Genomic DNA, 23,777 nt, shown 5'->3' with positions numbered 1-23,777 from the left:
CGGGCAGCCAATGGCAGCGGCGGGGGAGACGACGGGGAAGTGTCAGTCAGCAGCCGCTCAGCCAATGGAGCAGCGGGTGGGCGGGGCCCGGGGCCACAGGGCTGGAGCTGCGTCCTAAAGCGCAGAAAGCAGGCAACTTGCAGCCAGTTAAGGAGTAGGAGCCATGGCCGCAACTGCTCAGTATCTGCCCAGGAATAACACCTTGCCTTCCAACCCTCTGATGCATCCGGACTCCGACAGGATGCACCAAGGCACCACCTACCGAGAGGTGCAGAAGATGATGCACCAAGAGTACCTGCAAGGCTTGGCCACCAATGCCGGCCACCCCATGAGCCTCACCCACCACCAGTGGCTGCCCAATCCCACCAGCGACTGGGGCAGCGGCTCTCACCTCGGAGGACAAACGGACCACAGCAAAGGTGGAGTGCAGAGCAGCAGAGAGGACCTGAGCAGCAGCTTCCACCACCACAGGTCCCACCTGGTGCACCAACAGACTCCCAGCACCCATGCCTGGGCACAGGGCGGGGGGCATCACTTGTCTCCAATGTCCCCCAGCTCCAACAGCCACCAGCCTCTCCTCTACTCCCAGTCCTCCTATACAAACCTGAATGGCATGCTGGCACCCCAGGCTTCATCCTTGCACCACAGCATGAGGGACCCCTTGCACGACGACCCCGGGGTCCACGACACTCACGTCGAGTCGCCCCCCCAGCACCTTAACCACCATCAGGACCACTCCGACGAGGACGCCCCCAGCTCGGACGACCTCGAACAGTTCGCCAAGCAGTTCAAACAGAGGAGAATCAAGCTGGGCTTCACCCAGGCAGACGTTGGCTTGGCCCTGGGCACCCTCTACGGCAACGTTTTCTCCCAGACCACCATCTGCCGGTTTGAAGCGTTGCAGCTGAGTTTCAAGAACATGTGTAAACTGAAGCCCCTGTTGAACAAATGGCTGGAGGAGACCGATTCCACCACGGGGAGCCCGACCAACCTCGACAAGATCGCAGCCCAGGGGAGGAAAAGGAAGAAGAGGACCTCCATAGAAGTTGGGGTGAAGGGGGCACTGGAGAACCATTTCTTAAAGTGCCCCAAACCATCAGCCCATGAGATCACCAGCCTGGCAGACAGTCTCCAGTTGGAGAAGGAGGTGGTGAGAGTTTGGTTTTGCAACAGAAGGCAGAAAGAGAAAAGGATGACCCCAGCAGGGGTTCCTCACCCCCCCATGGAGGATGTGTATTCACAAGCAGAGACCCCTCCACTCCATCACACACTGCAGACCTCTGTACAATGACTAAGAAATATATAAAGAGAGGATGTGAAAGGGGGGTGGGTGGGGGTGAAGTAAGTACTTTTGGATTTTACAAAAGAAAAAAAATAAGTTACAGGACCCCTAGAAAGAGACTGGAGGGACCTTACAGCAGAAGATGACATGGACATGTACCCACTACTACAATACAATGTCCCTTCCCCAAATTCTTTTTTTTTTTCTTTTTTTTGCTACACCACCATCATCATCATCACTTATTCTTGTTTCTTCTTCATGAAGGTAAAAGGAGAAGGGGGAGGGGGATAATTTATTGACCAGGAATAAAAAAAAAAAGTGTGGGATAGATTAAGATTATAAGAACTGTGAATATTTTTTATTATTAACAATGTAAATCTGCTAAAAAAAAACAAAAAAAAAAATCCTTGGCAGCTCTGAATGAAAAGGTGTTATTTATTCATTAGACTCTATAGCTCCTGAAGTGCAGTGGAAGGGAAAGATCTCTGACCTAGAAGTGGAGGCTAAAAAACTACTATAAAATGACCTTTATTTATTGGGTTTTTTATTAAAGCAAATACATATTCCAAAGTTTTGTATTTATGGTTCTTCTCACTTGGTTCTTCATGTGTCTGGTTACAATGGCCTGCTAGTGTTTGGTGAGTAGCCTATAGACATTAGAGCTTCTTCTTCTTCGCCTTTTCTTCTTCATCTACTTCTTTTTCTTCTTCTTCGCCTTTGTCTTTCTCTTCTTCTTCTTCTTCTTCTTCTTCTTCTTCTTCTTCTTCTTCGTCTTCTTCTTCTTCATCACATTAATTTATCATGTACTTGGATTATTTAGGCTCCTTATATTACAATCTCACCACTTCTTCAGTGTCCTGGTGTACCAGTATGCCAAACAAAATGTATTACTTTACTGTATCTGTATGATTTAGGGAAATCAGGACTACACAGCCAACTATCTACATGACTCCATAAATCTATAACATGTAGGTTATATACTGTAAAAAAAATAAAAATAAGGGAAAAAAAGGGAGTTATAAGGAAAGGGATACAAGGAGACTTGCATATTCCATTATAAAGCAAATAAAAAAAAAAAAAAAGAGAAAAAAAAAAGATTTTTTTACGTAATATTGTAAATATGTGTTATATGTATACATACGTATGTTTTTGAAATTTGTGTATTTTTGGTTCTGTTTTCATTCTACACACTTTTGTACAATTACTAATTTTAAGAGAATATTTTAATATTATTTCCATATAAACCTTACCCCCCCCCCCCCCCTTTCTATTTATTTTTGCCTTTTTGTTTTCTTTTTGGGCTGTGTAAATTACTTTGCAATATATTATTATTATTATAATTATTATTATTTTTATTTTTTATTTTTTTTCCCCCCCTTTGGTTTGGTGAATTCTGTTTGTAACTTTTACAAATGTAGATTTGCAATTTTACTTTTTATATTTATGTTGAAAGTAATATTGTATTACTTACATAAAAATGAAATCCCAAGAAAGCCTGGTGTCTTTTTTCTTTTAAATATATTTTATTTTATTTTCCACATGTAAAAGGGTGTGAAAGTCAATCAGCTCAGTTTTATAGCTTAAAACTGGAATGCATGAAATAAATTGACAATAAATGAACATGTGTTGTCAGCTTTACCATCAGTACAGTTTTCTTTATTCATTGTTTTTTTTTTTTATTATTTTTCTAAGTTTTCCAGTTAAGGACATATGCTGATACTGATTTGTCTCTTCTCTATTTTTCTTTTTTTTACCTAAAACTTATTTCTTTATAATAGATGGAATAAGTCGTATACATAGTGCTAGAGAGGCGTAATATTTGTCTTTTATAATTATTTTCACAAAATATTTATATTTATCATGTCTGAAATAACAAATATAGTCTATTTTCCTATATAGATGTATTATTATTATTATTATTATTATTATTATTAGTTATATGCCATTGTTCTGGGTTCTGGGACAAGTACTGCAACTTGCTGGATCCACTACAGTGCTTTCACTTTTTTATTATATATATATATATATATATATATATATATATATATATATATATATATATATAATTTATTCTCTGCAATGTTGTAGTGCAGGTTAAACTTTATCTTTTATATCCAACCCTACCTAAGTTTAAAAAAAAAAAAAATCTGGCACTATAACTTGGAAATTGTATCTGTTTTGTGGCTACTACAGGACCCAGCTAACTAAACTGCTCTTTATTCTGTATTTGCTTTCTTAAATGTTCCTATTAGATTTACTATTACAGTCTGTGTTTCTTTATTTTATGTTAATATTAGTGTTTATTTTCTAGGAATTTTTAATGCTGGAAACAATTGAAGCCTAATATCTCCATACATGTTTTTTTTTTTTCGGTTTTATTAGGGAAATTAGCCGCCATTTTTGTCCCTCCATGTTTTATTGTTGTGTATTTAGTTGATAGTATGTTTAACCACCTAAGTAAATCTTTACACCTCTCCATAAATCTTTCGAAAATCAAAGAACTCTGCTTAGTTTTATTCCTATTACTTCGCCCATATTGCACTGACATAAGAATATTGTTACTATCCCTTTATACTATTTTACTTGCAATTGTTAGTTTTAAAAAAAACAAGGAAGAAAGAGATTTGTTCTAGTTCTTTCTACTTTAAAATAGGGCGATTGTTCCATGGATAGCTCCATGACTTGTCGTAGGACCAAGGTGGCTACCAAATGCTCATACGTGTCCAGAAAAAGTAAACAGGATCCACAATGGGCTAGTGATTCTGTAGGCTGAGGTAGTTCCTACAAAAGGAATTGTTACTGGGCCCTCACAAGTACTAAATGCAATGCAGCAGGCGGAGGGATTAGATGTAGAATAATGCCCCCCTGCTAAAGCCCATAATGCATTAGGTCCAGAACTTGGAGTATGGAACATTGTATCGGTCTATGCAGGAGCCCTGAGTATCCAATGTCTTCTCATTCTATGTTCAGATTTACATTGACTGCTAGTGAGATGGAAGTGATACATAGTCTATTATTGATAACCAATGTATTAGAGTGGGTGGGTGTGCGTGTAACCTCACCTGTGGGGGAACACCAGCGCAAAGTTTGGCTAAAACAAACTTTATTGCAAATCTCTATCTCTATAATAAATATACAGATTCGCCTGACCTAAACCTGAAATGGATACATTAGAGTTTGCAACAATAGCGATAGGTTTTCTGTTCTGATGTTAATGTATGATGTGTATGATTTCTAGACTTTAAACAATGCAAATTCTGTGTACGCTATCAAATGTATATACATATATATATGTATGTGTGGATATCTGTGATCTATGTGGAGCTGCCTGGGCTATAGACTCTCTGCAGCCAGCTCCAAATCAATCTTATGTCCCCCGAAACTGTAGAAATGAACAATTAACACGACTCCATGATTTAGAAAGCAGATGGGTGGTATGAGCCACAGGGCGAAAATGATATCAAATCCATCTTTTGGTGGCGATAATTTGGTTATTGGCTAATGACTTCTCAGATGTCTGGAAGGGAAGTCTCTGTGGCTGGAGGTAGAGACTTTCTCTGCCCCTGGTCAGACCTGAGCGTCACCACCACCCGGCACCTCCACTTCTGGCTAATAACTTCCTCACCCATCATATGCCATAATATTTTTTAAAAAAGCAATTATTAGATGCGATATACAAACTCAATAAGATTTGGATCCTTTCCTTGGCGCTTACACTTTAACCTTCTGGGAATGGGTTAATTTCATGCATAACAAATTTCATTGCCCTTATGCCATTAATGTATTGTGTATATGTGAATGTGTCGCCTTTATAGTCACAGTGGTAAATAAGCCGAGTAGTCACTCTATAACTGTTTCTGGTCGTTCCCTAGTATAATAGCGTCATTTTATAAAAAATTCCATATATATATATAGATAGATAGATAGATATATGTCGCATACATAGGATTTACATTAGATTCTAATTCATTGCTAAAATTCACCATGGAAGCTTTAAAATTTTTTTGCAATACTTTAAGTTTTAGACCATCTTGTTTGTAAGGTTTTTTTTGTTTGTTTTTGATTAGTTATATCCTATTTGCAAAAAATTTTTATTTTACCGGCAAATTTTAATTTCAAATATTTGGTTACCGGTGAATTTCTCAAGTCCGTCCATGAGCACCTAAGCCAACCGTACTCTATACTGAATTTTTTTTATTGAATGTTTAAAATACAGATTGTATATCATATAAGGTGTCTTTAGCTTACAGCTTTATGTTATATGCAAGAGCTATGGGAAGCATAAGACATGGTGTTCCCCAGTCCATGTTGGTTGGTTGGTTGGCCAAGTGGCAATGGTTCCATAAGATGACGTTGACGGATTGTTGCACAAGAACGTTTTAATTTACGATGTAAATGGGAGAAACACAGTTTAAGTAACTTAAGGAATAGGAGGTTTCACGTTTTAATATGAGAAATATGAGTGTAGACGTAGGTAACATATCGAGCTTACAGCCTGGTGGGTTATTGACTATAAGGAGACGTCCTATGGATACAATGGATTAACATGGTGGCTGAAGTCTCTAGATCGTAGGTGGTGTTCATTCTTCTATGATTGGAGAGAGTAGATTGGCAAATGGGGCGAAGAGGCACCCAAAATATATATGGTGAATATACAGAGTATAGTATAATAACACTATGGGGTCACAGTTGTATGGAATACAAAGAAATAATGATTAAATATTGAGTGTTATTTCCAATAATATACATAGATTAGTATAAGAGTGTATGAATGAGGGAGTAGGGCCTACATCGTGACGAGCGGGCCTATAGAGATCTTCTTGGCCGTCGTATGACTTTCTATGTGGATGTACGTGTAATATGGTTCTATGTGGATGTACGTGTAATATGGTTCTCTGTGGATGTACGTGTAATATGGTTCTATGTGGATGTACGTGTAATATGGTTCTATGTGGATGTACGTGTAATATGGTTCTCTGTGGATGTACGTGTAATATGGTTCTATGTGGATGTACGTGTAATATGGTTCTATGATTCTATGGGTAGGACGCTGTGAGTCCCGCACCCTCCGCACCAAGTGCGTCACCATCTTACTTCACCAGATGACGCACACTCAGTATACAGGAGATGAGGAGATTTCCTGTAAGAAATAATACGAGATAAATATATTTTTTTCTTAAACCATCTATTTAATATTCGCAGGCATGGATGAAAGAAGACGGCGACGAACTGAATCTAACACAGACATTTGCTTTTACAGAAGAACTTTTTCCAGCTGCTGCCTGGACCTTCTTAGTCTTATATCTGGTGAGGCTTAAAGGGGAAGTATTTGTCAACTCATCTGTTAAATGAGACAAAATTTTATATATATATATATATATATATATATATATATATATATATATATATATCATACACCTTTTCTGTATACATGCATTACTGGTGTATTTATACAGTAAGGTGACGTTTCCATTGCATAAAAAGTGTGAGAAATGGACAGGAATAGCAAAGAATACATGATAGATAGATAGATAGATAGATAGATAGATAGATAGATAGATAGATAGATAGATAGGAGATAGATAGATAGGAGATAGATAGGAGATAGATAGATAGATAGATAGATAGATAGATAGATAGATAGATAGATAGGAGATAGATAGATAGATAGATAGATAGATAGATAGATAGATAGGAGATAGATAGATAGGAGATAGATAGATAGATAGATAGATAGATAGATAGGAGATAGATAGATAGATAGATAGATAGATAGATAGATAGATAGATAGATAGGAGATAGATAGATAGATAGATAGATAGTAGATAGATAATAGATAGATAGGAGATAGATAGATAGATAGATAGATAGATAGATAGGAGATAGATAGGAGATAGATAGGAGATAGATAGATAGGAGATAGATAGATAGATAGATAGATAGATAGATAGGAGATAGATAGATAGATAGATAGATAGATAGGAGATAGATAGATAGATAGATAGATAGATAGGAGATAGATAGATAGATAGATAGATAGATAGATAGATGATAGATAGATAGATAGGAGATAGATAGATAGATAGATAGATAGATAGATAGATAGATAGATAGATAGGAGATAGATAGATAGGAGATAGATAAATAAATAGATAGATAGATAGATAATAGATAGATAGATAGGAGATAGATAGATGATAGATAGATAGGAGATAGATAGATGATAGATAGATAGGAGATAGATAGATAGGAGATAAATAGATAGATAGATAGATAGATAGGAGATACATAGGAGATAGATAGATAGATAGATAGATAGGAGATAGATAGATAGATAGATAGATAGATAGATAGATAGATAGATAGATGATAGATAGATAGGAGATAGATAGATAGGAGATAAATAGATAGATAGATAGATAGATAGGAGATACATAGGAGATAGATAGATAGATAGATAGGAGATAAATAGATAGATAGATAGATAGATAGATAGATAGATAGGAGATACATAGGAGATAGATAGATAGATAGATAGATAGATAGATAGATAGATAGATAGAAGATAGATAGATAGATAGATAGATAGATAGATAGATAGATAGGAGATAGATAGGAGATAGATAGGAGATAGATAGATAGATAGATAGATAGATAGATAGGAGATAGATAGATAGATAGATAGATAGATAGATAGATAGATAGATAGATAGGAGATAGATAGATAGGAGATAGATAGATAGGAGATAGATAGATAGATAGGAGATAGATAGGAGATAGATAGATGGATAGATAGATAGATAAGTTGGAGGACCATATCATTAGGAAAGTCCACTCCAAGCTATTACAGAATGAAGATACAACCTTATTCGCTTTAATATTTTAACAAAGTGACAAGTGGCCGCCATTCATTGTAACGGGCTCCTGTACATCCGCCATTGAGGGGCCCGCATCATTAAAACCAGCCGTGTGACTTCCAGCCATGGGGGTGTGATTAATGTTGTGCGCTGTACATTCTGCAAGATATAAACTATCTGCCTGGAATGAAAGGATCCTAGTGTGAGCGGTGAGTGTCGCCATAGACGAGATGACCCGAAAGTCATCCAACATGCAAATAATGAGGCCGACATCTAAGACGTCGCAGCTCTGTGTCACACTGAAGCCGCTGCGTCCGCAATATGTGCATTTACATGGTGAAACCTATAGCTGTAGATCAGCGACACAAACAGATGTGAACTGACACCATACATCCCAGAGCTATTCCAGTAAAGTGAGACTGGCCCAGCTGCCCCCGGCAACCAATCAGATTCCACCTCTCATTTTCCAAAGAGTCTGTGAGGAATGAAAGGTGGAATTTGATTGGTTGCCGGGGGCAACTGGGCCAGGTCTACATTACGCCATGTTTGATAAATCTAAAGGAAAAATGCGAGAAGCCATTGTGTAATTGCGACAAATTGTATATACATCAATCCACTCCGCGTCCGGACACCAAGAACACAAAAAATTCCATCGTTTGCGGGCCAACGCAATATTTTCTAAACTTTTTCTACTTTAGCATCTGGCGCACGTGTCACTAGGCCTGAATGTATTGAGTCTTAAAAAGCTTTGCACAAATCTTCTAGTAGATGGATAAACGGACATACTTACCCATGGTTTGTATCGATGAAAAACAAGGAAAACCATGCACTGAAAATACACAAAAACCTCCAGGTATGTTAACGTTAAAGATCCAAAACAACGCAAGCAAAATATTACTTTACTGAAAGAGTAGTAGATACTTGGAACAGACTTCCAGCAGATGTGGTAGGTAAATTTGCAATAACTGAAATTAAACCTGCCTGGTATATACATATATCCATCCAAAGATAATAATATAAGGGAGGACTAGATGGACCAGGTGGCCAACAATCTTCTATGTTTCCGAGAGGGGAAAGCAGGGACTCTACAGAACTGTGCAGGTCTTTTGCCTGTGGGACGAAGCAGGACTCTCAGAGTAGGTTTAGGCCTGAACGGCACCAGTGACTCCGATGTGACTGATATACTGCGCACTCGCGCTTCTCATCACAGGCGTACCGTATCCTGTTCTAAATATTACATCACAATACCTATATAGTCAGCTTGACCAGATTCCTACAGATCAAAGTAACCAAACATAGTATATCTCAGGACAGCGATGGGCAGTGTCGGACTGGGGCCCACCAGAGGAAATAATCCTAAGGGCCCACCACCAGTGAGAAACATATGTCAGCCAGTGTTAGTGCAGATTCTAAAGCTGGGGGCCCACCGGAGGATTGTCCGGTGCTCCGGTGAGCCAGTCCGGCACTGGGGATTGGGAATCTTCATTGCAAAACTACAATTTCCATCATGCCTGGACAGCCAAAGCATGATGCGAATTGTGTTTTTGCAACAGCCGGAGGGCTGAAGGTTGACCATCCCCTTAAATGACCCCAATAACACCTTGCAGACCATTTTAGATATATAATAAATGTCAATGCTATATATATATATATATATCTGTATAATGACGGTGGTGACACAAGGGGATGCGCTCACAGGAGACACCACCCAAACAAGATCTAGATAGTGGCCGGTGTGAATCTATGATTTGGCACTCCGCATCATCTCTATAGTTTCCCATAGGAGGATAAACCTCTCGCCTTATCTAAGTATATACGTTACCCATCTGTATACTGTTCCTAACCCGCCACATCCTGACCCTTGTATCACTAAGGACTATAGATTGCAGGTCCCTTCTAGTCCCGGCTATCCTATCCACCACCGTCCTTCAGCAGTTGCAGGTCAGTAGATTAACACTTTCTGCACTGTCTCCCGCTGAATCTTTTCAGTCTTCCTTTTACTCGGAGTTTCCTTTCCCTTCCTCTCCCAGGAGAGGAGCAGTCTGCCTTTTATCTGCTCATCAATATGCTGTGTTGAATCGCAATCCACCTTCCTCCCCCTTAGCAAAGGAGAGCCGTAATTACCACCATCTAATCCCCTCCTTGGCCAGAGAGGCCTGCATTGCATTCTGGGTTAAACAGATTTAGAACACACTACAATAATATCATTCACAGGCTAAATGATGCTGGGGTACAAAGGGTGGCGAACAATACCCGCCATTCCTGCTGGAAGGGGAGAGAGGCCTGACACCTGCGTTCTGATGCTGCCCCTTATATTCTGCATCCTATATAGGCATGCTTACCATATAGCCCAGCATTGGGATGTACAGTCGCTTTATTCGACCATTTAGTTCTATAAGGAATTGCTGCAAAGTACAGCCTCACTTTTCTGCACTGGGGTGTCCATAGGAATGCAAGAATTTATTCTATTTTACAAAACTTTCTGAATTATAGTAATTTCTAAATCAGGACATATATATATATATATATATACTGTATATATATATTGTATATATATATATATGTTCTGTTTATCATTGTGCACATTATATTTGTAAATACTCCGACCATTTTATCCTGCTTTATAGTAACCGTATACTAATTCATGGCTGACAAATCCAAGTCACGTGAGCCTTGTATAATCAAACAGGAGTCTGCTTTCTCCCATACACAGTTCTTCAGTCCTAGGCTCCCTGGTTTTTATTCTTTTCGTAGCACCGAGTAAGAGAAATGATTGATTATAAAAGGATGTTTGATTCTACAGCCCTTAATATGTACAGCATGTAAGCAGAAGAATGGAACGGAGAGGGTTAATGTGCATTCACATGCAGCAGATTGGATGCAGAAAATGTTCTTTTAGTTAAGTGGGGTTTGGAGAAATGCTTGCATTTGCTGCAGGAGATATATATATATATATATATATATATATATATATATATTAGATAGATAGATAGATAGATAGATAGATAAATAAATAGATAGGAGATAGGTAATAGATAGATAGATAGATAGATAGATAGGAGATAGATAGATAGGAGATAGATAGATAGATAGATAGATAGATAGATAGATAGGAGATAGATAGATAGATAGATAGATAGATAGATAGATAGATAGATAGATAGATAGGAGATAGATAGATAGATAGGAGATAGATAGATAGATAGGAGATAGATAGATAGATAGGAGATAGATAGATAGATAGATAGATAGATAGATAGATAGATAGATAATAGATAGATAGATAGATAGATAGATAGATAGGAGATAGATAGATAGATAGATAGATAATAGATAGATAGATAGATAGATAGATAGGAGATAGATAGATAGATAGATAATAGATAGATAGATAGATAGATAGATAGATAGATAGATAGATAGGAGATAGATAGATAGGAGATAGATAGATAGATAGATAGATAGGAGATAGATAGATAGATAGATAATAGATAGATAGATAGATAGATAGATAGGAGATAGATAGATAGATAGATAGATAGGAGATAGATAGATAGATAGATAGATAGATAGATAGATAGAAGATAGATAGATAGATAGATAGATAGATAGGAGATAGATAGATAGATAGATAGATAGATAGATAGATAGATAGATAGATAGATAGGAGATAGATAGATAGATAGATAGATAGGAGATGCAGGAAAAATGGACAAGACTAACAATGTAAGTGTGATCTCTAGATGATGAGACTGAGTTTCTCCCCGGCGGTAGGTCTGGTGGGGTGTCCTGGTATACACCGATTACCCAGAGAGGGGACAAAAAACAGCCCATATGCTTCCTCCCCAGAAAAGGGCTACAGTAAAGTAAATAGTAACATAGTTAACAAGGTTGAAAAAAGACGAAAGTCCATGAAGTTCAACCTATAACCTTACTGTGTAGATCCAGAGGAAGCCAATTGCCCCATCACAGGGAGAACAATTCCTTCCCGACTCCAATGGCGATCAGAATAATCCCTGATCAGCGCATCTCCAGAAATCTAATGCCCATAACTTGTAAAATATTTTTCAAGAAAAGTATCCAGACCTCCTCCACTCCAAGACGGGTAACACAGACGCAGGTCCAAGGGGCAATAGTGATATCAAATATTATAAAAATTATTAAAAGAATGATGCCAGCGACACAACGCGTTTCAGGACCGGTACGGTCTCTTTTTCAAGTGTCTAAGTGACAATATCATGTGGCAGAGAGTTCCATAATCTCACTGCTCTTACAGTTAAGAATATAGAGAGTTTCATGGTGTCACTGCTCTTACATTAAAGAATATAGAGTCCCATAGTGTCACTGCTTGTACAGTAAAGAATATAGAGTCCCATAGTGTCACTGCTTGTACAGTAAAGAATATAGAGAGTTCCACAGTGTCCCTGCTCTTACAGTAAAGAATATAGAGAGTCCCATAGTATCACTGCTCATACAGTAAAGAATATAGAGAGTTTCATGGTGTCACTGCTGTTACAGTAAAGAATATAGAGAGTTTCATGGTGTCACTGCTCTTACAGTAAAGAATATAGAGAGTTTCATGGTGTCACTGCTCTTACATTAAAGAATATAGAGTCCCATAGTGTCACTGCTTGTACAGTAAAGAATATAGAGAGCTCCATAGTGTCAGTGCTCTTACAGTAAATAATATAGAGTCCCATAGTCTCACTGCTATTACAGTGAAGAATATTGAGAGTTCCATAGTTTCACTGCTATTACAGTAAAGAATCTAAGTCTGTCCTGATGGTAAAACCTGATTATGATACAAAAGTATCAAAACACACCGAGTATCACAGCGTGCTGCCTAAGTATCAGACCAGTCAGTGCCCGGGGTCATCTCTGACCACCATTACCCCCTATGGGCTGCATGTAAACATCAGAACTGGATTACAGACCAATGTATCATACTTTCATATAGATGGTTGGTTGCATCTATTACCCGGAGAAGTGATTGGAAGGAAGGAAGCTGGCGGAGGCGCGGGGACACTGGGCAATATCCTGCCCCTCCAGGGTATGTTACATTGCTGTGCACTATTTCCATAGACATTGCTGCAGATCAGGTACAACCCTTCATGACAATGACATTCCCTAATGATAGCGGCCACTTCCAGCAGAATAATGCACCCTATCACATACAATAAAATAAAAAATAATATATATATATATATATATATATATATATATATATATATATATATACACACACACATATATATATATACATTTGTCCCCATCTCGGCTGAATGCTTTCACTGCAGCTCTGAACTCTGACATCTGTTGTATCCACAAGCAATATATTAAATTACATTTGCTTACAGATTAATATATTGATCTGAGGAAAGGGTTGTGTGCCCAGTGGTTTGCGCTTTTCTGCCCTGTCTCTCTACATACACACTTTGGAGTTTCGAGATCTATTTTGTGGAATGCTATTGCCCTCTATGGGCCAAAAGTGGTATTGTAAAGACTGGGAAAGCAATAGCACACTGGAGGAGCTCCGCACATAAATAAAAGCCATGCTTGTATAGGGGATCTCTAGAAAGATAGGACGGAAAAGAAATCATCCAAAGTTTGGACGACAGTCAAGATCCGGATATATCTAAGATAATTTAATCCTTCATTAATCTTTAATAACCAAAGATGTTAGATAATAAATGATCAGGTTATTGTAAAAAAAAAAAAATAATAATAATAATGCCACCGGAGCATAAACCTCTATATTGTGTATTTAGTAGATAGTAGATGTCTGCAAAAATATTGGGAGCCCCTATGGGATAAGGAAGCATTAGGCTATGTTCACACAACGTTTTTTCAGCTCCGTTTAAAATGACGTCCGTTATCTTGAGTCTAAAATAACGGATGTTTTTCGAAGCCTGGCCTCCCCTCGGGTGTTTGTACATTATACTAGTTTGGTTACTAATTGGCCTTTGGATTCGGCTCAATTGAAAAATCCATTGAATTTAATAGTAAAAACGGAGAAAGAACGGTGACAAAAGAAGAACTGCGTGTGAACACCTAATAACAAACGTCCGCTATTTGCAAAAAATGTCCGAAAATAATGTTCATTTTTTTGCCGTCCGCGGCAAAAACGTCCGTTTTTCAATGCATTGTGCACATAGGACGTCCGTCTTCCCATTGACTTCAATGCAATTGCATTTAAGTCAGTTAAATTGCTGCAAAAAAAGGACATTTTTAAATAGCAAAATCGGACGTTTTTTCTCCATTTTTGACGTTGTGTGAACATAGCCAAAGAACGGTGACAAAAGAAAAACTGTGTGTGAACAACTAATAAAAAACGTCCGCTGTTTGCAAAAGACGTCCGAAAATAATGATCATGTTCATTATTTTGACTTCCGCTGTAATAACGTCCGTTATTCAATGCATTGCTCGCATTGGTCATCCGTCTTCCCATTGACTTCAATGCATTGCCATTGGAGTCAGTTAAATCACGGACGTTATTTTAAATGTCAAAATCGGCCGCCTTTTCTCTATTTTTGACGTTGTGTGACCATAGCCTATTACTGCCAAAATAATAGCGCATACTATAAGGACAGGTTCACACTATGGTTTTGCAATCTGTTTTTTTTTTTTTTTTTTTTTCATCAAAAAAAGGCTGGAAAACTGATGCATTTATGTACATCCGTTTTTCCATTGACTTATTCATTATAATCCATTTTTATCCTTTTTTTTTTTAACATACACAAAAACATGGTCGGCCACATTTTTGGTTACCTTAAAAAAATAGATGCGTTTTAGGCTATGTTCACACAACGTCAAAAATATTGAAAAGGCGGCCGATATTGAAATGTAAAATTGCCGCGATTTAACTGACTGCAATGGCAATGCATTGAAGTCAATGAGAAGACGGACGTCCAATGCGCACAGTGTATTAAATAACGGACGTTTTTGCAGTGGATGTCAAAATAATAATGAACATGATCATTATTTTCGGACGTCTTTTGCAAACAGCCGTCTTTTTTATTAGTTGTTCACACACAGTTTTTCTTTTCTCACCGTTCTTTCTCCGTTTTTACTATTAAATTCAATGGACTAAGGGGAGACCAGGCTGCTAAATGACGTCCGTTATTTTAGGCTCAAAATAACTGGTGTCATTTTAAATGGAGCTAAACAAAACATTGTGTGAACATAGCCTTAATTCGTTTTTTTTTTTATAATGAAAGTCAATGGAAAAACAAATGCACACAAATGCATCCGTTTTTCCATCTGTTTTTTTTTTTAAAAAAAGGTTGCAAAAATGTAGTGTGAACCCGGCCTTATAGAGAAGTACATCGTAACAAGCGTCCACATAATATTACCCTATAGAGTCAATATAAGAGGATACAGAGATTCCTTCTATGCGAAGCCTGGCGTCAGGATGTACGTGCGCTCCACGCCTCTGGGGAGAGAGCTCCGCTATGGTGCAGCTCCATGGATGACAGAAGACAATCTGGCCGTGTGTATACAGTCAGAGCGAAGAATGTGTCTATATTGTTCCATCCACAAACAATAGGATAATGCAGCCACTTACCATGCAGGACGCAGAATAGTACATGATGTTGGTAGCTGGAGGCGAGACGTTACTACCCTGGGATCCGGCGCTCACTACTCCTGGGGTTCTTCATACTTTATAACTGCCAGGGGGCATCTCTATTCACTATATAAATCATTCATACTTACCCAGCTCTGCAATATTATACTGTGGATCCTGCAAAGTGGTTACAATTAACTTAGCCCTACAATATCCTTTTATTTTTTAATTATTTTGCTATATTGTTTTTTTTCCTTTTATCCTTTCGGGTTACACATGTATGTACCCATTAATCCATGTTGTTTCTGAACAGTTAGAAGGGGTTTTTATGGGGATTTGCTATTGCAGGACATACAGCAGCTGATAAGTAATGGAGGACTGGAGATATTTAATAGAAGTAAGTGACAAATCTTTCAGACACCAGTGGATGTATGCAGAATAGCCACCAGTTATCAATATCTTGCAGGACATCTCCTCCTGCTTAGAGGCCACACTGTGCAGCACCCCCAACCCCTTCTCCTCTGCCCCAATCCACAGAGGAAACCATAGACGGGAGGCGGGAGAGGGGCCCAGAGAAAGTGGGAAGGGTCCTACACATACAGTGTATCCTGTGGACTACAACCCCCAGGATAATTCTAATAGACACTATTTCACTTTTATTAGGCCTGGGCCCCTGATGGCAGTACCGCCAGTACTTCCCCCCAGGTGGTGGCCTAGTCTGTCCCTGCCTCGTTCTACCTGTGGTTTGGGCAGCATGAAACTGATGATCAGCAAATCATTGATTAGATAAAAACTGTAGAAAATAAGGGAAAATGTAATTAAAGAGTACTAACTAGACCGTTACTATAACAGAACTTTAGACCGAAAATAGGATTGCCTGAATAATTATAGATTTAGATTTATTATAAACACTTTAAGCGCTGATTTTATTTTATATTAAATTATATAAAATAAATTATATATATATATATATATATATATATATATATATATATATAATTAAATTTATATTATTTTGGTTTTATTTTATACATTTTTTATTTGATTTGATTAGCTACATTAAAAAAAATTGTCATCTTCAGGTTTCCCAGCAGCCAATAGTCACTAATGGATGACATCTCCCTTTTTCTGTAGTTTCCTTCTCATCTTTGCTGTGTAGATTGGGCCAGAATGAGCAGAGTCATCTCATTTTATTAAGGGTGGGGAATACCGACAGCTCGATTGTACTGCAGGAGACTTATAATCCAGGATAGTAATGCTATGCACAACATACACAGATCAGATTTTACTTTATTAACCCCCCCCCCCCCCCAGTATCCTAGAATAATTGAACACCAGATAATCTATTCAAATGATAAGACTATATCGATAATCCATATTGATCCAAACAAATTTTATAAAAAGTAGTATTATAACGCACACACACCAGACATAGTTAAGGAAAAAAAAGCTATCACGAGCAGGTCGCACGGACATTAAAAAAAAAACGGCCATTATTTTACCTAAAAAAAAGTTGCAGGAACAGAGTCTAAATGAGGATTGGTGCATGATTGGAACAACACTGGTCAGTACAACATGAATACACATGTAGGTAAGATATTTTATAGTGCTTTACTTTAACCCCTTCAAGACCAAGCCTATTTGCACCTAAAAGACCAGGCTTGTTTTTTCACTTTATATTATTGGCAAAATTTGGTCACTACTTTGTGTGTTTTTTGTGAAAAACATCAAAATATCATGAAAAATTAAAAAAATTTTGCATTTTATGAACTTTGAAATTCTCTGCTTCTAAAAAAAGAAAGTCGTATCACATAAATTAGTTACTAAGTCACATTACCGATATGTCCTCTTAATTCTGGCTTCATTTCATAAATATATGTTACTTTTTTAGGGTGTTACGGGGCTTCGAAATTTATCAGCAAATTACCACATTTTCGGGAAAGTTTCCAAAACTGATTTTTTTTTTAGGGACCAGTTCTTTTATTAAGTTGATTTAGGAGGCTTGTATACTGGAACCCCCCATAAGTGACCCCATTTTGGAAACTAGACACCTTAAAGAATTAATCTAGGGGTATAATGAGCATTTTAACCCTACAGGGGCTGGAGAAAAGTATTCACCATTAGGCCGTAAAAAAATTAAAAATTAAAATTTTCCAATAATATATACGTTTAGATTAAAGTTTCTCATTTTCAAAAGGAACATGAGAGAAAAAGCACAACAAAATTTGTAACGCAGGTTCTCCTGAGTAGAACGGTACCCCATATGTGGGCGTAAACCACTGTATGGGCACACAGCGGGGCTAAGAAGGAAGGGAGCGCCAATTAGCTTTTCCATTGCAGATTTTGCTGAAGAAGTTTCCGAGCACCAGGTGCGTTTGCAGAGTCCCTGTAGTGTCAGCAGAGAGAAAAAAAACCATAAGTCACCCCATTTTGGAAAGTGCACCCCTCAAAGAATTCATCTTGAGGTGTGGTGAGCATTTTGACCCCACATGTGTTAGAGGAAAGTATTCAAAATTAGACAGTAAAAATGAAAAACTCTAATTTTTCCAATAATATGTTCGTTTAGTTTTAAATTTCTCAATTTCACGAGGAACAAGAGAAAAAAAGTACCCCAAAATTTGTAACGCAGGTTCTCCTGAGTAAAAAGGTACCTCATATGTGGCCATAAACCACTGTATGGGCACACAGCGGGGCTCAGAAGGGAAGGAGCGCCAATTAGCTTTTCCATTGCAGATTTTGCTGAAGAAGTTTCCAAGCGCCAGGTGGGTTTGCAGTGCCCCTGTAGTGTCAGCAGAATAGAAACCCCCAAAAGTCATCCCATTTTGGAAAGTGCACCCCTCAAAGAATTCATTTTGGGGTGTGGTGAGCATTTTGACCCCACAGGTATTAGAGGAAAGTATTCAAAAGTAGACAGTAAAAATGAAAAACTCGATTTTTTCCAATATTATGTTCCTTTAGTTTGAAATTTCTCAATTTCACAAGGAACAGGAGAGAAAATTCACGCCAAAATCTGTAACGCAGGTTCTCCTGAGTACAACGGTACCCCATATGTGGGCCCAAACCACTGTATGGGCACACAGCGGGGCTCAGAAGGGAAGGAGCGCCAATTTGCTGGAGCAAAACCGCAGCTAGTAATTATTATTAGAATAGCGCAGTTACTAAAATACAATAAAAAAATGAGATTACAGGTAATGCGGGGTGGTAATGGGCAACCTGGGGTGGTTCCGGGTAATCTGGAGGTGGTTACGGACAGTCTGGGGTGGTTCCGGTAATCTGGAGGTGGTTACGGGTAATCTGGAGGTGGTTCCGGTAATCTGGAGGTGGTTACGGGCAGTCTGAGGTGGTTACGGTAATCTGGAGGTGGTTACGGGCAGTCTGAGGTGGTTCCGGGTAATCTGAAGGTGGTTACGGGCAGTCTGAGGTGGTTCCGGGTAATCTGGGGTGGTTCCGGGTAATCTGGAGGTGGTTACGGACAGTCTGGGGTGGTTCCGGTAATCTGGAGGTGGTTACGGGCAGTCTGAGGTGGTTCCGGGTAATCTGGAGGTGGTTACGGGCAGTCTGAGGTGGTTACAGGTAATCTGGAGGTGGTTACGGGCAGTCTGGGGTGGTTCCGGGTAATCTGGAGGTGGTTACGGGCAGTCTGAGGTGGTTACGGGTAATCTGAGGTGGTTACGGGTAATCTGGAGGTGGTTCCGGGCAGTCTGAGGTGGTTCCGGGTAATCTGGAGGTGTTTACGGGCAGTCTGGGGTGGTTCCGGGTAATCTGGAGGTGTTTACGGGCAGTCTGGGGTGGTTCCGGTAATCTGGAGGTGGTTACGGGCAGTCTGAGGTGGTTCCGGGTAATCTGGAGGTGGTTATGGGCAGTCTGGGGTGGTTCCGGGTAATCTGGAGGTGGTTACGGGCAGTCTGGGGTGGTTCCGGGTAATCTGGAGGTGGTTACGGGCAGTCTGAGGTGGTTCCGGGTAATCTGGAGGTGGTTACGGACAGTCTGAGGTGGTTCCGGGTAATCTGGAGGTGGTTACGGGCAGTCTGAGGTGGTTTCGGGTAATCTGGGGTGGTTACAGTCAACCCCATAAACCATAATGTGGTTTTCCTTTGGCTAAAGAGGTATTCCAAGCAAGGAGAACTCTGTATAATACAGAATAGGCTGTTATACATAATAAAGTAAACTTACCTCCCTGGCTCCAGTGCTGCCACAATTGCCCCCTACAATCCTCCCACTCCGTCCACTGTTCGGCCCTTCCAGGTGTTGGGGCCATGATGTTGCAGGCCCGCCCAGCCAATCAGTCACTGAGGCAGGTCTCCGCTGCAGCCCCTGATTGGCTGTGTGGAACTGCAACGTGCCGTGACGTACCCAGAAGGATTGCCGTGGCGCTGGAGCCAGGGAGGTAAGTTTACTTCTTTATGTTAAAACAGCCTATGCTTGGCCATACTGTAAAAATAACACCCCTTGCCCAGAATCCCCCTTTAGCCTTGACATGCGGCAGTTTCTGCACCCACTATAGATTTTCCACCGCACCTAAATATTTATAACTATAATTCTATGGCCATACCCACACATAACGTCTTTTTTGGCCGTTTGGACACAAAATGATGACCGTCCAAAAAAAAAAAAAAAAAGTCCATACCATCTATGTGCAGATATAGTACGGGTAGTAACCTTGCTCTGTGTATCTGTAATGACACAATCCTATAGACAGATGGTGTTTAGCGTCGCGTGGTGACATGAATACACACTATCCTGTCAGTGTCAGCATGTCTGCCACTATCTCAGAACACAGAAGAACAGCAAAAACTGCAGCTCCTGGTGTTTTGCTACCTGTGCTATTCTTCCTATCTGAGTGGATTGACACCCGGCCTGTCATGTATTAGTTCTGGTCACTGAGGTTTAACGCTGTGGACTACAAAGCTGGGCACCTAAGTGAGAACACAGAAAGTTTAAAAAAAATCTTTTTCCTTCAAATCAACTCATATCAGAAAGTTATATAGATTTGTAATTTACTTCTATTAAAAAATCTCAAGTCTTCCTATACTTATTAGCTGCTGTATGTCCTGCAGGAAGTGTTGTTTTATTTTCAATCTGACACAGTGCTCTCTGCTGACATCTCTGGTCGAGACAAGAACTCTGTCTCGGTTTTAGATGAATCCCTATAGAAAACCCTCCTGCTCTAGACAGTTCCTGACATGGACAGAGGTGGCAGCAGAGAACACTGTGTCCGTCTGAAAATAAAACAACCTTTCCTGCAGGACATACAGCAGCTAATAAGTATGGGAAGAGATTTTTTAATAGAAGTAAATTACTAATTTATATAATTTTCTAATATCAGTTGATTTGAAAGAAAAATATTTTTGCTGGACAACCCCTTTAAGAATGGCCGCTACCACCTTGTATTATAAAAAGAAATAGAATTGGGGCATGGTTTATCTCTGTAGGAAGGAACTTCCAGAAAGTTATAAGAATTTGTAAATTACTTCTATTTAAAAATCTTCAATCTTCCAGTACTTATCAGCTGCTGTATGTCCTGCAAGAAGTGGTGTATTCTTTCCAGTCTGACACACTGCTCTCTGCTGCCACATCTGTCCATGTCAGGAACTGTCCAGAGCAGGAGAGGTTTTCTATGAGGATTTGCTGTCATTGAAAAAGGTGGCAGCAGAATGTACTGTGTCAGACTGGAAAGAATACACCACTTCCTGCAGGACATACAGCAGCTGATAAGTACTGGAAGACTGGAGATTTTTAAATAGAAGTAATTTACACATTTTTATAACTTTCTAGCACCAACTGACCTGCATATATATATATATATATATATATAATTATTTTTTTTTGCCGGAGAACCCCTTTAAGTGGTTGCCTCATTGAATGGGTTTGAATGGGTTGCCTCATTGAATGGGCAGAAGTCCATGTGCTTGCCGCCACAACAACCTAATTCAGATAATAAGAATTGATCAGTGACATACATTTCTAAAACAGATCTGACGTGTCTGACTTCACCCTTAGTCACCGACAGACTTCAAAGCATTGTCCTGGATTTGCCTTTCCCAACACTAATAGACAGAAGAAGGGAGACACCCTACACCACACCCTAATTCATCAAATTGATGGGCGTAAGTGATTCTCCTGGTCCTGTAAATATCCCATCAAGGTGGATCCGACAGCCTTAAAAATTCCCCCAAATCCCCGTAACAAATTGTTACAATATTAAAAACTGAAGTGATAGATGGCGACAATAAGAGGAGTAAGCTGCGGCTCCATTACAGGCTCCACCACTTATAATGCTGGGTCTTCTCTCATGCCGGAGCCCCACTAGGCACCAGGGTTTTGAGCTGCTGCTTTCTGCTAAAGACATAGAAAACTGTATCTGAGCTGTTCAGTCTGTCTCTGCTCTCAACCCCCTCCTCCCCCCCTCCCTGATGTAAACAAGTCCCTATCTGTAGCTTCTTTGTAATGTCGGGAGGATTAATCACAGTGAGTTCATCAGCAACTTGACCTCAGATTAACCCTCCCTGTATTACAAAGAAGCTACAAAGCTGCAGATACAGCCTGCCAGGGACTTATTTGCATCAGCCCTCTGGGAAGGGGGGGGAGAAGGAGGGGTGACAGAGAGAAAAGGGGAGGGATTTTATAACAAGTATGAACTTACCTCACCCTGTGAGCAGCAGGACCGGCCTGGGGACCCCCGCCAGGCTCATGACAAGCCACAACCTGGCTGATGGACTGGCCACTCCGCCAATCAGTGGAGCCGGATGCCGCTACATTCACTGATTGGCTGAGCGGCCAGTCCATCAGCCAGGACAGGCATTTTTCCCCGTGGGCCGGTCAGGCTGCTCACCGCAGGCACGGGCAGAGGTAAGTTCATACTTGTGATATGTGGAGGGAAGGGATGAGCAAGTGGCACGATTGGCTCTTCTGGATCAGCAGCGAGATCTGGAAGCTCAGGTGATCTGACTATGTCTCTGTATCCATGGAGACCCAGCCTTCTGGATTAGCAGAGGATCTCGCCACTGATTCAGAAGGTCTGATTTTGACAGGTGACACTTTAAACCGCATGGGGGGTGTAGCGGGAAAAGTATACTTACCACTCCCGTCTTCTATCTGTCTTCACTATCTCGGCTCAGCCAATCAGTGGCTGCAGCAGTGTCCCGCCTCAGTGGCTGATTGGTTAAGCAGCGATAGGGAAGACAAAGACTGGAGTGGTAAGTATACTTTCCCCGCTCTCCCCCCCCCCACCAACAGAGCACAATCTTGCGCTGGGGGGCAGACTGTCACTTTCTGATTAACCAGATGCCCTCCACTCTGCTGGGGTATTTCAAGCTAAAACGAATGGCGCTATTCAAAACAGAGGAGCTGAGGCCTTGTTACCTGGGTTGAGCAGAATGCTGAGGGTTCCCTGCTGACACCCGCGCCGCGAGACAGAGTTCCTAGGCCTACTGCAACTTTGCTCTGTCCGGACCAGTTCCTGGATCTGTGGCTCTATAGTGGATACTGTCCTGCTCTGTAACTTCTCCTTGACCACGGCGTGAGTTGAGGTTATCTTTTGGCTAGTTCTCTCCTGAGAGGTTTAACACTGCATAGTGCTTGGTGTAGGTACTTGTGAGAAGGTTGGTAACAGTGTGCGTCTTACATCCTACCCATGCGGGGCACTGGCTAAGACTGATCTACTCTTCCTGTCTCCTGTGTGACTCACTTCCTCCCCAGCGTGTAGGGTGCGCTGTGATTGGGTGAAAAGAGTGCAATAGAAGAACAGAGACGAGAGGTGATAGAAAAGAAGAAAGCAGAAATCCTACTGGTCTACAGATTCTGGTAACACATAAACACAATAACCCTTTGCGATCCATACATTAATTCACAATACAGCGACATCTAGTGGCCAACTTTTAATACTACTTTCATCATAATAAGACCACAAAAAGTACAGACTGTGTATGTAACAGTAACACCCCTAGTGGGACACCACAACTAGATAAACACATGCATCCACCAGCAGCAGACAAATACGGACAGGAACAATAAGTATATTATCAGTCAGTTGTGGCACTTACTGTATATTATACTGCGATTACGCTTCATTTA

General features: G+C 40.0%; 1 protein-coding gene across 1 annotated transcript; it reads left to right on the top strand.

Moving 5' to 3' along the window:
* Positions 1–141: 141 nt before the first annotated feature.
* POU3F1 (POU class 3 homeobox 1) lies at positions 142–2,377 on the top strand. The gene has a single exon (XM_069972685.1). The coding sequence runs from the start codon at positions 164–166 to the stop codon at positions 1,289–1,291; it is 1,128 nt and encodes a 375-aa protein (XP_069828786.1). The 5' UTR covers positions 142–163; the 3' UTR covers positions 1,292–2,377.
* Positions 2,378–23,777: the final 21,400 nt, after the last annotated feature.

This window comes from Dendropsophus ebraccatus, chromosome 5, assembly GCF_027789765.1.
Source record: "Dendropsophus ebraccatus isolate aDenEbr1 chromosome 5, aDenEbr1.pat, whole genome shotgun sequence".
In the NCBI taxonomy this organism is placed as follows: Eukaryota; Metazoa; Chordata; class Amphibia; order Anura; family Hylidae; genus Dendropsophus; species Dendropsophus ebraccatus.
This window is presented reverse-complemented; position numbering and strand designations above follow the sequence as displayed.